At 39.9% G+C, this 12084-nt stretch overlaps 1 protein-coding gene across 1 annotated transcript in view; it reads right to left on the minus strand.

Annotated features, from left to right (window-relative positions):
- ENPP1 (ectonucleotide pyrophosphatase/phosphodiesterase 1) overlaps nucleotides 1-12084 on the minus strand; it is a 59319-nt gene that overhangs the window by 11628 nt on the left and 35607 nt on the right. The window contains exons 12-20 of the mRNA XM_020815547.3: nucleotides 11760-11868; nucleotides 11111-11242; nucleotides 8535-8566; nucleotides 7765-7892; nucleotides 6843-6912; nucleotides 3850-3937; nucleotides 1976-2151; nucleotides 1022-1067; nucleotides 763-917 (exon numbers count right to left, since the gene is read on the minus strand). Coding sequence (XP_020671206.3) covers nucleotides 763-917; nucleotides 1022-1067; nucleotides 1976-2151; nucleotides 3850-3937; nucleotides 6843-6912; nucleotides 7765-7892; nucleotides 8535-8566; nucleotides 11111-11242; nucleotides 11760-11868 — 936 coding nt within the window. The remainder of the gene's footprint in view (nucleotides 1-762; nucleotides 918-1021; nucleotides 1068-1975; nucleotides 2152-3849; nucleotides 3938-6842; nucleotides 6913-7764; nucleotides 7893-8534; nucleotides 8567-11110; nucleotides 11243-11759; nucleotides 11869-12084) is intronic.

The following is a 12084-nucleotide window of genomic DNA, read 5'->3' on the forward strand; positions in this document are numbered from 1 at the left end:
GCGAAAAAAATGGTCTAAAGCTCAACACTAAAAAAAAAAAACTAAGATCATGACCACTGGTCCCATCACCTCCTGGCAAATAGAAAGTGAAGATATGGGGGCAGTGACAGATTTTACCTTCTTGGGCTCCATGATTACTGCAGATGGTGGCAGCAGCCACAAAATCAAAAGAGACATGCCTCTTGGGAGGAAAGCGATGACAAACCTAGACAGCATCTTAAAAAGCAGAGACATCATCTTGCCGACAAAGGTCCGCATAGTCAAAGCTATGGTTTTTCCAGCAGCAATGTATGGAAGTGAGAACTGGACCATAAAGAAGGCTGACGCTGAAGAATTAATGTGTTTGAATTGTGGCACTGAAAGAGACTCTTGAGAGTCCCCTGGACTGCAAGGAGATCAAACCTATCAATTCTGAAGGAAATCAACCCTGAGTGCTCACTGGAAGGACAGATCCTGAAGCTGAGGCTCCAATACTTTGGCCATCTCATGAGAAGAGAAATGTTGGGAAAGAGTGAAGGCCAGAGGAGAAGGGGATGACAGAGGACGAGATGGTTAGACAGTGTCATCAAAGCTACCAAAATGAATTTGATCCAACTCTGAGAGGCAGTGGAAGACAGGAGGGCCTGGCATGCTCTGGTCCATGGGGTCACAATGAGTCAGACACAACGACTAAACAACAACAGTGTAAGCTATTTTTGCATCTCCTGCCATTTGTTTTTTTTTCTAAGTATACATTGTGCCCTTAATCACCAACATACCTACCTGCTTTGTGATAGTATAGGAACTCCACAGAGGCATCTTGATGTTCTGGCTAAATCCACTGATGTAATGGTGGTTATGAAGAAGGCAGTAATTTTGCTTCTTTTGGAGTACTCTAGGTCTCCCAAACGGTAAACTGTGTTTTTCTAATTTCTTCACTAAAGCAAGGAAAAGACAAATTAACAACTTCCACAGAATACATTTTTCAAATAAATCCTATGCTTAAATTACATTTTTCTGAAAATTGTTTTATAGTCCTTACTTTCTGAAATTGTGAGATTCATCAGCGGTCGAATTCGCGGCAAGCCCTAGGTGTAAGGGAATACAGAAAGTGAGGACAAATCCCTTCATGTATTGTAATTTGGAATAAAAAGTATAAATTACTAAAAAGAAAAAAAGAAAAAAAGAAATCCATTTTCTTCATTTGAAATTTTTCAGCTCTACTGGTTTCATCTGAACATTTGCAGCAGAGCTCCAATTTATCACTAAATTAAAACTGTACAAAGTACAGAGTGATTCTTTAATATACGGAGTACTTTCACATATAATTTTGCTTTGAGATAAATAAAACCTTATTTGGAAAAGACTGAGAGTCTTCCTGCCAAATCGGGCACGAGGGGAAGAAGGATTTTTCCAAGGTCCAAATAGCTGAAATAGCATGGCATACAACTTCCCTGTTACAAAAGCCTCACGGGCAGCTGGTCTGTTTCCAGGCCCAATTCAAAGGTTATGACCTGGCCCATACAGTCTGGGTCCAGGCTATATGAAGGACCGTATCTCCCTTCACTGCTTTCTCAGGCACATCTTCTGGGAACCTCTTCTGTGGCTGCTCCGAGGTTAAGGAATGTCCTCCTTTGGAAAGCTAGGGTTGCCCCCCTTCCTGTTGTCCTTCTGATGACAGGTAAAGATTATCTTGTTTAGATAAGCTTTTAATAAACTGAACAGTTATTGATCTTGTGTGCTGGACACTATTTTTACTTTATATTTCTTTTAATTGTTTTTAAAGGGTTTTAAATAAGTTACTTGGTTAATTGTAATTGTGTTGTAATTTATTGGAATTTTAGCTGATTTCTTTTTAATAACTTGTGAACTACCTTGGATCCTTTAATTTGGATAAAAGGTTGCAAACAAGTTAAAATAAATAAATGCCAAGGCAAAAGGCCCCAAGAATCCATGGTAAGTTTTGCAAAATCATTTATTTCCTCTGAATACATACCAAAGAACTACATGAGCAACGGGGACTGTCTGCAGAGGTTCTCCACCCTGTGAAAGGGCATGAAGAGGGACTGCTTTCTTCTTTGGGATGCTTTGGAATATAAGTGGGTTTCTTTAGAAGGTGATTGAGGCTTCCATGAGTTCCATTGTTGGGTGCTGGTGTCAAGTCAAGTAGATCTACAATTGTTCAAAATGCAACAGTCAAATGTACTTTTCCACTTATGAGCATGCATGTGACATCTCTTCAGAACTGCTATGCTTATTTATTTACCTTGTATCAATTTAATTCTGATTTTTACCCAGATACCAGGCAAAAGCAACTAGCAATCAAAATCAAAGTAAATACATAATGCAAACAGCAATCACTGAAATATGTTAACATATCTATAAATATAGTAGTAAGAGGAGCCATTATTAAGTATCCGTCAAGAGACAGAATCCATCAAAACAACCAGGCTTTACAATATATCTGAAATAAGAAAAGGGCTAATCAAGCCTCCTAATGGAGTGGGTTCCAGAGTTTAGATAAGACCTCTAAGCAACAAGAGGACAAAGTAGAGATCTGGGGCCACATGTGGCTTCTCAAGGCTGTTTGTGTGACCTTTAGCACATCCTAAAGCCCTTTTTTCTAGGGGGGGGAGGTGAATTGCCACTACCAGAAATGTCCAGGAATAATCATTCATCTTTTAAAGTGATTGCAGTTTCACCTGCAGTGTTTAATATCTAGGTTTTCAAAACTGAAAGTGAATTCTGGCCATTTCCATGTGTGTTATGGGGAGGGGGCATTTCCAATGATCTGTGTAGCCCTGGAAGAGTCCAAACTGCAGAAAATTGGTTCTGGGGTCTGTCAATTATTGTTCACCCCATCTTTAACTCTATCACAGTCTTCACTGCACAAGAGACGTTGTCTTCTAATTTATACCAGAGGCAGGCTGAAATCTCTTGTCTTCTAGAATGCACATGACAGCCTAACCCCAGCTGTCAGTTAGCTTGCAAGAATAGCCAGCCATTATAAGATGTTTTCTTTCAGTGCCCTCACAGATCAACAGTATCACTGGAGACACATACTGTCAAACATTGGCAGTATGTTGCCATTCATTCTCCCAGCCTGCCATTGCACAAGCAACGATTGCTCATTCAAGCAACAAAATTTCCCTGGAACTGGGTATTTATACAGGCTGAAAAATATTAAACCATTGCATAAAGGTTGAACTAAAAGGGATCCTATTCAAAGATTCTGCAGACCTATCATATGCCCAGGAACAAATTTGAATTTCAATCTGTTAGGAATGGAAAACGACACTTGCATAGGCTGGACATAAGATATACAGTGGTGCCTCGCTTTACAATTGCCCCACAATACGACGAATCCGCTTAATGACAATCTTTTTGCGATTACAAAACAATGGTCTGAATGGGGGAATTTCGCTTTGCGATGATCGGTTCCCTGCTTCGGGAACCGATTCTTCGCAAAACGACATTTTTTGAACAGCCAATCGGCGGTTTCAAAATGGCCATCGGGTGATTAAAATGGCTCCCCGTTGTGTTTAGGGATGGATTCCTCACTATACAGGCAGCGAAAATGGCCGTATGGAGGATCTTCACTGGACAGTGAATTTTTACCCCATTGGAATGCACTGAACGGGTTTCAACGCGTTTCAGTGGGGTTTTATTTTCGCTTTACGATGTTTTCGCTTAATGAAAATTTTCCTGGAATAGATTGTCATCGTTAAGCGAGGCACCACTGTAGTTACTGCAGTTTCTCAAAATAAAAAATGTAGCCACAACAGTAAAGCTCCAGAAACATTTTTTCAAAAAGCCTTTTAAGCTTAGGGGGTGGGGTGGGGGAGGACGGAGAGAGCTGCTTAATCATACCACACATTAGATTGTAGATTTCAATATTTTCAAAGGGCTCGACCTCAGTTTGAAACTTGAAATCAGGTCCAAATCCAATAAACAGAGCCTGAAACAAAAGAAAAAACTGTACTTTAACCTGGAATATTCATTTTGTTTGTTGTTGAATACTTTCTCATTTCAACTGCAGTCAAAACTTATTTAAAATTACTCAGATTTTGTAAAAGAAGCAGTTTTGGGACTCAACAAGATCATAGCTTGTGGGAAACGGAGCATTTAGCAAGTTGTGCGTTTGGTTCACATCTGCTTTTAAACATGTCTCCAGTAGATGTAAACAACTTAATCTATGTTGCTGGCTGTAGCCACAATGGCTTTGAAGGGAGGTATCTCCAGTCTTGCATGTTTACCTAAATTAATGGCATCGAGGAAATCCAGAATAGAAGCATAGCTCTCTAGTTTAAAGTACCTGGCATGAGACTTAGGTTATTGTACACTTGAAAATCTGAGGTACTTTTAGTTTCTTTGAATAATCTGAAAACACATCATATCATGCAAATTCCGGTGAAAATGTTAGGACATATGTGGCTTAGATAGTACAGTCTTCTGTTTCTTTATAAGCATTCAAACTATGTAAAGTTGGTTAAAAACAGAGCATAGAAACAGGCTGCCTCATTCCAGACATAGAACTCTGTCACCTCCTATGGTAACAGGTTTCTTTCTGAACATTTATGAGTTTGTTTATGGGTTGATGTTTGCAGCTGCTGCTAATTTTCTGCTATAAGGCAGATGTGCACAACATGCTTCTCAGTAACAGCAGACATGCTTCCTGTACTAAAGATATTTAATGACTTCCTTTTCCCAATGATCATGCTTTCAAATTCTGTTGCAATTTATGTTGTTGTTACATGCCATCAAGTTGCCTTCCATTTATGGCAACCTCATAAATGAACAATCTCCAGAATATCTAGTCATCAATAGCCCTACTCAGCTCTTATAAACTCAAGGCTGTGCTTTACATTGCAGTTTATACAGATTATATACAATGGAGGTTACTCATTCCAATTGACGTAAGAGTGTAGTACGCAATGCTGCAACCTTGTATGGCATGATCTAAGTGTTCCATTTTGTGGCGGAGTTGGATGTGGACATTACTTGGGACAAATCTATGGACCTTGTCAAGCAGAGGTATGGATATACCCCAGAAGGCTTTAAAGCTAAGTTCAGGACATCTGTTGGCAAGGGAGAGAAAAAGAAAGAAAGTTTCTCTGCTTTGCTGGCAAGGCTGAGAATGGAGCTTCTTAATTGGTTGGAGGCAGTCCAGCATGAGCAGCCTAGAGATTATTCAGTGATCAAATTATAATCAGCCGCCTAGAGTGGTCTTACAGGCCAGATGGGTGGGATATAAATCAAATAAATAAAAATAAATAAATAATCAGTAACATAAATATCTGGCTCACATCAGGTATGAGGATGGACCACCCAGACATTTTAGACTATCACAGTCCCTTACAATTGGTCCTGGTGGGTTAGGCCAATGGAAATTGTAGGTCCAAGCATCTGGAGCAACCAACCTGTATGCTCCATGGATATGCAAAATAATAAATGTCGAGTTAGACAATCTCATCTTAACCCTCTGGGGCTGCTTTGCCATCTGGGAAAACTTGAGACAAAAGGGCTCTTGTGATATAATAGGGATGAGTCCTTGTGATGTCGTAGAGAAGGGGCAGGCCAGGTCTGGGATGGATGCCTGCTAGTCCTCCTGCTGATTATGAAAACAAGTGCAAGTGGCATCTTGAAAACCAGGTAATTTGTCAACCCATCAGGGATTATATAACCAAGAAATTGCTAATCCATTCTTTTTGCGAGCTTTAAACATAGACATCAAACTTTCTCCTTTTCCAGTGCCAGTCACCCTAGAATTTATCTTCCCACCTTGATACCTGGGAAGGCATAACAATTGCCTAGGGTGTCACTCCATGGTCCTGCACCTGGCAATCTCAGTTGCAAGCTCACAAAACCTAAGGCATTCAAATTCAGTGGAAAGCAAATGGCCCTGGCTTCAGATTATTAAAATGAGCACATGCAAGTTACGGAACAGAACATGAGCATCATCAAGAAAGGGAAGGGGCAATCTGAAATGATGGGTTATCTATAACATGTGTTTCTCTAGGATTATTTCAAGATGTGTGTCTTCAGGATATCAGCATCAAAAGTCTTTACCTAGCCTGATTTTGCCCTTGTTATTCTAGTTTTCTAGCTGAAGGCACTAATTTGCCTAGAAATGGCATTCTTCAAACATGCAGTTCTTCATCTGTAGTCTGAAGTGGTACATTAACAAAAGAACAAAACTATGTTCTAGGTAGATTAGTGATCTGAGCCTCCCAGGACTTTTTATTTATTTATTTATCTTGCAACTTTTATTCCCTGCCTTGCAGGCAACTTAAAGGAAAGTCAATAGTTTAGCCATTAAAAAGATCCTTTCAGTTCATAGTGTAATATAAAAAACATATGAAGATGGAAGCATACATAAATACAAAAGCATACATATACATAAAGCCTTCCTAAAAATTATTCTTTGCCAGCTTCCAGAAAATCAGGAAAGTGAAGTTCAATGAGTGGGAAGCTGAGCAGACATAATGTGATGCTCTAAAAGAAGAAACAAACATTATAGATAGTCCATGATTAGAAATGAAAGCATGTTAGCATTGGAAAGACATGACTTAGGCAGTCTCCCAGGTTTGAGGAATCAGACTTCAAAGGAATTTGTGCTTATGTTCTGACAACCAATCACAAAATGAAGCAAACTAATGCACATATTCTAGGAGCTCAAAGAATAAGCACATATAGGCAGGAAACAAGCCCAGTAGATTAGCAAAAGCATGATGGTACTCATCAAGGCTAAACTGGATTGACTGAGAAAGATGGAAGCCTGAAAATGGAAGGATATGTCTGGCCACACCACCTTCTTTAAAATACTCAAAACATTGGAGAGGCAGAGGGGTGGGCCTACTTACCTGCATATTTGCAAATACATTGTCTGACCCATGGAATCCACCAGTGCAATATTTAAGTTCAGAAGGCATCCTGCAAAATAGAAACATGAATATATAACTACACCCATTAGAATGATTTTTTTAAAAAAAAACTTGGTAAATGCAAACTCTTTTCTGGTCTTCTTTCTCATTAAGGATGTCTCACAGCTATACAAAGCACCTCTGCCAAATTCATTCAGTTCTTCCACTTCGCAGAACATGAGATGCCTTTTTTCAATCTTTTTGCCATTTTTTCCCCATTTTCCTCATTGGCTGGATAGCTCAATGAGTTAGGTATCTGGTTGGCAATCTGAGTTTCCACTGTGCAGTCCTGAGCAAGCTCCACAGCCCTAGAGCAGCTCCACAAGAAGGAAGTGGTAAACTGCTTCAGAGTACCCTATACCTAGAAAACCCCAGAAAGGGTTGCCCTAAGTCAGAACTGGATGTAATTATTTTTACACATGCAACACTAATTCCTTATCCTTCTTTTAAATTTCTCCTCTCTATCAAAATTCACTTACAAAATCCAGGCCCAAGAGGTACACGGAAATGAAAACTATTCATTTTGAATGATCACAGAAGCGAAGATTACAGCAGATATCATTTGGTCACTTTAACAGAAGTAAATTGATAATCTCAGAAACAAAAGAAGAAACCCCCTTTGACCTACAGCAGTGATCCTCAACCTTGGGCCTCCAGATGTTCTTGGACTACAGCTCCCAGAAGCCTTCACCACCACCTCTGCTGGCCAGGATTTCTGGGAGTTGAAGTCTAAGAACATCTGGAGGACAAAGGTTGGGGACCACAGACCTACAGGACACAAATGCAACAACATATTCATGTGTGGGTAGATGGCACAAAGCTTAACCTCTTTTAGCCAGGGAGATAAAAAGAAGCAGCTTACCGAGCAAACTGCCACTGCTGGTCCATATAAAAATGTACTGGTTCAATCCGGTCATTCTTGGCATAGTGAAATCGCTTGGGAAGCAAGTGCTTCATGTAAGCCTTGAAATGCTGATCTGGGACTACGCACTGAAATGGTGAAATTAAGATTCATGTTTATTCCTACAGCAGGCCTACATCTAACATTTGAACAGACTTTTCAGAGAACCTTCCTCTTCCTCTCCTCCACCCTATATATCCCTGTGTGCCCCCCAAACTCTGCTCTCTAGAGCCCCCAAATTCTCCAGTGCTTATCTAGGGCAGCATGATGGGAAATGCAAGGCAAATCAATTCCACCATCAGCATCAGTTCCACTGGCAGGTGGACCCCACTGAACGCTAAACATTGTGCTCACAACTTGTAAGTGTCCCCCTATAGAGGCTTTTGGGTTAAAGGGAGAATAAGATCTTTCAGAGCATTTATATCACTGATCCCCTTCCTCCCTCTGCCCTCCCAAACACCATAATCACTGAGGCCATTCCATGTGACGTGATCTGATCTCATGATTTTAGAAAAGCAATCCCATTTTTTCCCAACAGACAGCTAAGTCTTTTGTGAGAACCAGTGTCAGTCATGTGGGACGCACCCTAGGCAGCCACGCGGAAGGGGATTGCATACATATGAGGGTATAAAACTGTATAAGATTGACATATAATCTAGCAAAGTCCATACCCAATGAAAAGAAATCTATCTAAGAGTCATGATTGTGTTGGTAGTGATGACAATACTTACTGTAAGGTTTCTGACAAGGCCTTCATAATCAACTATAAGGGTTAGATGAAACAGTTAGTTACCTAAAGGTTAAAAGAAAAATGAAAGTAAAGAACTTTCTAATAAAGTAATAATGATTTAATTATTGCATAATAATTCGGCTACATCATAAAGTAAATTAGATTCTTTTGTCAGAAGTAACTCTTCATCATGAAACATAGCAGAAGGACTGAACAGGCAACTATAGTGTTTTGTTGTTGTTTTTAACTTCAACTTTCAGAATCCCACTGCCAGCATGATCACTATCAGTTACATTGTAGTTTGTGGTCCAAAAATGCAACTTTCCAAACTTTGGCCTAGTACAGCCACTGCCAAGCTGGCTTGACTGCCAATGCACCATTTTCAACAGTCTTGCATAGCAAGAGATTTCTACATGCTCATTACAGTAGTTATATCAATAGAACAAATACAAATGAGCAGAAAATAGGACCTGTCTAGAAATTATGCAAGATCTGTGCCAAGGTGTTATTTGAAAATTCCTTTTTAATGTACATCCTTTATATTTTACCATAGAAATGAATGCACTGACTAACATATGTCCAGATGTAGGCCATGATTCTATCTGGGAGATGTATTCTTCCCATCCCAAGCCATAACAATGACTGGATAAAATCTGAAGATCTATTTATCATAATAAGTATGCTCCTACCCATGCATACCAGCTGTTTTTTATTACCAAGATAATCTTTTCCCCACAGAAATGAACAATTTCTCAGAAGTCTACATTGAATTAAGTATACGTGTCTTAATCTAGAATTTAGATAGTATCACATTTCTTAGCACAAACTCTAAAGTTTTGTGATTCAGGAAAATCATATCACTGTGCTCTGAATATCCAAGGTACCCAGATTGTTGCTGCTTATACACAGGAGGAAGGTATTAGAAGCCTTGAGGGACCCTTAGGTTCTGAAGAAAATCAATGAAATATTTAAGAGGGACACTTGCCCTTCAAAAACCCCAGTGATGAATGAGAATGTACATTGTTAAAGGACAGTGGACTGAATGTTGCGAGGGAGGTCTCCAGACATGCAGTTGCAAACAATAGCTCCAATCTGAACTATTTTGTTGTATGGCTCCTCTGTCCTTCGTTACGTCCATTCATTCATTTTGCCCTTGCTCTCCTTGGTATGTGGAGCTCTATCCGCAATTTTCAGAAGCACATGCACAGGCACCAAGCCGGTGTGTGTGGGCACCTCTTTGAATTGCAGTAGGGCCTCTTTATTTACCCGTGAGGAATGAACTGAAACGTACTAACATCCTAGATTTCAGCCAGTGAATAAGGCCTTTTTCAGCTGCTAATCTTGGAAAAGTGAAGAGCCAAACATGTGGTGGGCTCCATTCCACCTGGACATAAGCCAATAGTGCTTTGGATGAAGGAAAGTGAGTTCCAATTTGTTTTGATCAGAGCTGTGTATTTGGTGGCAGACACAGAATTCTCAAACCAACATGTGATTGCTAAAATGCAAAATGCTGGGGGAAAGCATTCAGAGTGTGTGAAGAAGTACAGAGTATTCTTCCCACACACCACTTTCCTTCAGCTATTCCTCCCCCTATTGTGCCTCTCTCAGTCAGGTCTTCCAAAACCTTTTTGAGTGTTAACTGTAAAAAAAGTGTGTGCTGAAGTAGAGAATCTGCAGGCAAAAAGCAGCAAGTGAAAATGGTTTAAGCACTTGTCTTTGTCTATTGTTCCTGCTTTGCAAATCCTCCATCCATCTTTGCATATCAGCAGCAAATGTCGGGTTGGCTGTCTTGCCTTTGCTCCTGGGCATGTATGCCAGTTTTGCCATGGGAGTGGGCTAAGGAACATAAAGGCTCAGTTGTCATGGCCAGTATATCTAGTACTAAGAGATTGTGAAGACTATTGTCCAAAGCATTGGGAGGGCTAAAGATCTCCATCCCTGATTAAAACAGACCAACCCAATGATCACTCATATTTTGCATTGTTGTTGCTTTTAACTGCAACTTTCAGAATCCCACTACCAGCACGATCAATATCAGTTACATTGTCCCAGATCTGACTCGTGATCTGGGACACTGGCAATTGTTGAGTAACAATCAAACATTAGAAGGGTCTGTGCCACGGAAGACCACAGGCAAGGCATTATCATTTAAATGTTGAGGTTTTCTTTTCTTTTCTGAATGACCAGAAGACACAGAGCCAAGATCATGAGTATCAGGACAGACCACCTGTGACCCTCCAAATGTTGGATGGCAACTCCCATCATCCCAAAACAGCACAACTAATGGTTACAGGTCAATGGGAGTTGGTAGTCTAACAACATCTGGGGAACCAGAGGTTGTCCATTCCCGAAGTAAATCTTTAAATCATATGTGCTGCAGCTACTTAGTGCTGCCATTTCATCACTCAGCTTTTATCTTGTCATTTCTTCCTTCATAAGGGAGGAAGACCAGCATTACCTGGTTGACATAGCTACCTTGCTATAGTAATAAAATACTAGCAGTTGTTTCATTTGCTATAACACTGAAGCTACAAAATATACAAAAGAGTAGAGCAAATTATTCCAGTGGCTACATACAAGAGTAATACTCATCTGGAACGTTTTGGGGTCTTAAGCGAGCTGCTGGGCCAGGTACCACAAACAAATTTTGAACACTATCAAAGTATTTGTTGAGATAAGCTGCTTTGCTGCAGCTAGCTGCCTCCATCCCTTCAAGGAAACAAAAGAATTTCATTTTAAGAAAACAGTAGCTACATAATGGAGAAAAATATGGAGACAGGTACCCATATAATCATTAGAATAGTGCACTGGGTATAGTTAATGTCCAGCAAAAAACAACATTAAAGTAGTATATATAGACTTTGATGTTTAAATAACTATTACAAATTAATGTTGGCATTTCTGTCTCTCTCCACTTTGATCCTAAACTCACTAATGCTTGGACTTACTTCCAAGCATGCAGTTAGGATCTACCTGAGTTTCTGATCAGTATGACAAATACTGACAGTCCAAATCATAAGGTGAGGCTCAAACCTATTTGCTTATAGGGCATATTTACATGGAAGTAACATTCTACAAAAGAGGAATCAAACTCCTAACCTCTGGCTTTGCAGCTAGATACCTAAACCACTGAGCTATCAAATAGTTCAAGAATCCTTGCCCATTAAAAAAAATTAGAAAAATATTTTCCTCTCACCAAATATTTACACAACTCAAATGATCTTACCATGATCAGCAAGGAGAATAATATTAATACAATTGTGCAGGTTCATTTGTTTAAGACCATCCATCAGCAACCCAACCATCTTATCTACACCCTGCAGTGCAAGAATAACCTGGAGAACAAAAATGAGAAGAGGCAAAATAGACAACTTAATATAAATGCTTATGGGTGATATCCAAGTGCTATCCCTATGCTGCTGGAAATCATCTCATGATAGAATGGGAAGGAGGGCTCAAGAAGGTTGGGAATCTTCAAAACAGCAGGTGAGGTAGGACAAGATGCTTTGCGGGGTGGGGGAGAATTGTCACAGATTGTCTTGTCCCCTTTT

This window comes from Pogona vitticeps, chromosome 1 (genome assembly GCF_051106095.1).
Source record: "Pogona vitticeps strain Pit_001003342236 chromosome 1, PviZW2.1, whole genome shotgun sequence".
NCBI classification, from domain to species: domain Eukaryota; kingdom Metazoa; phylum Chordata; class Lepidosauria; order Squamata; family Agamidae; genus Pogona; species Pogona vitticeps.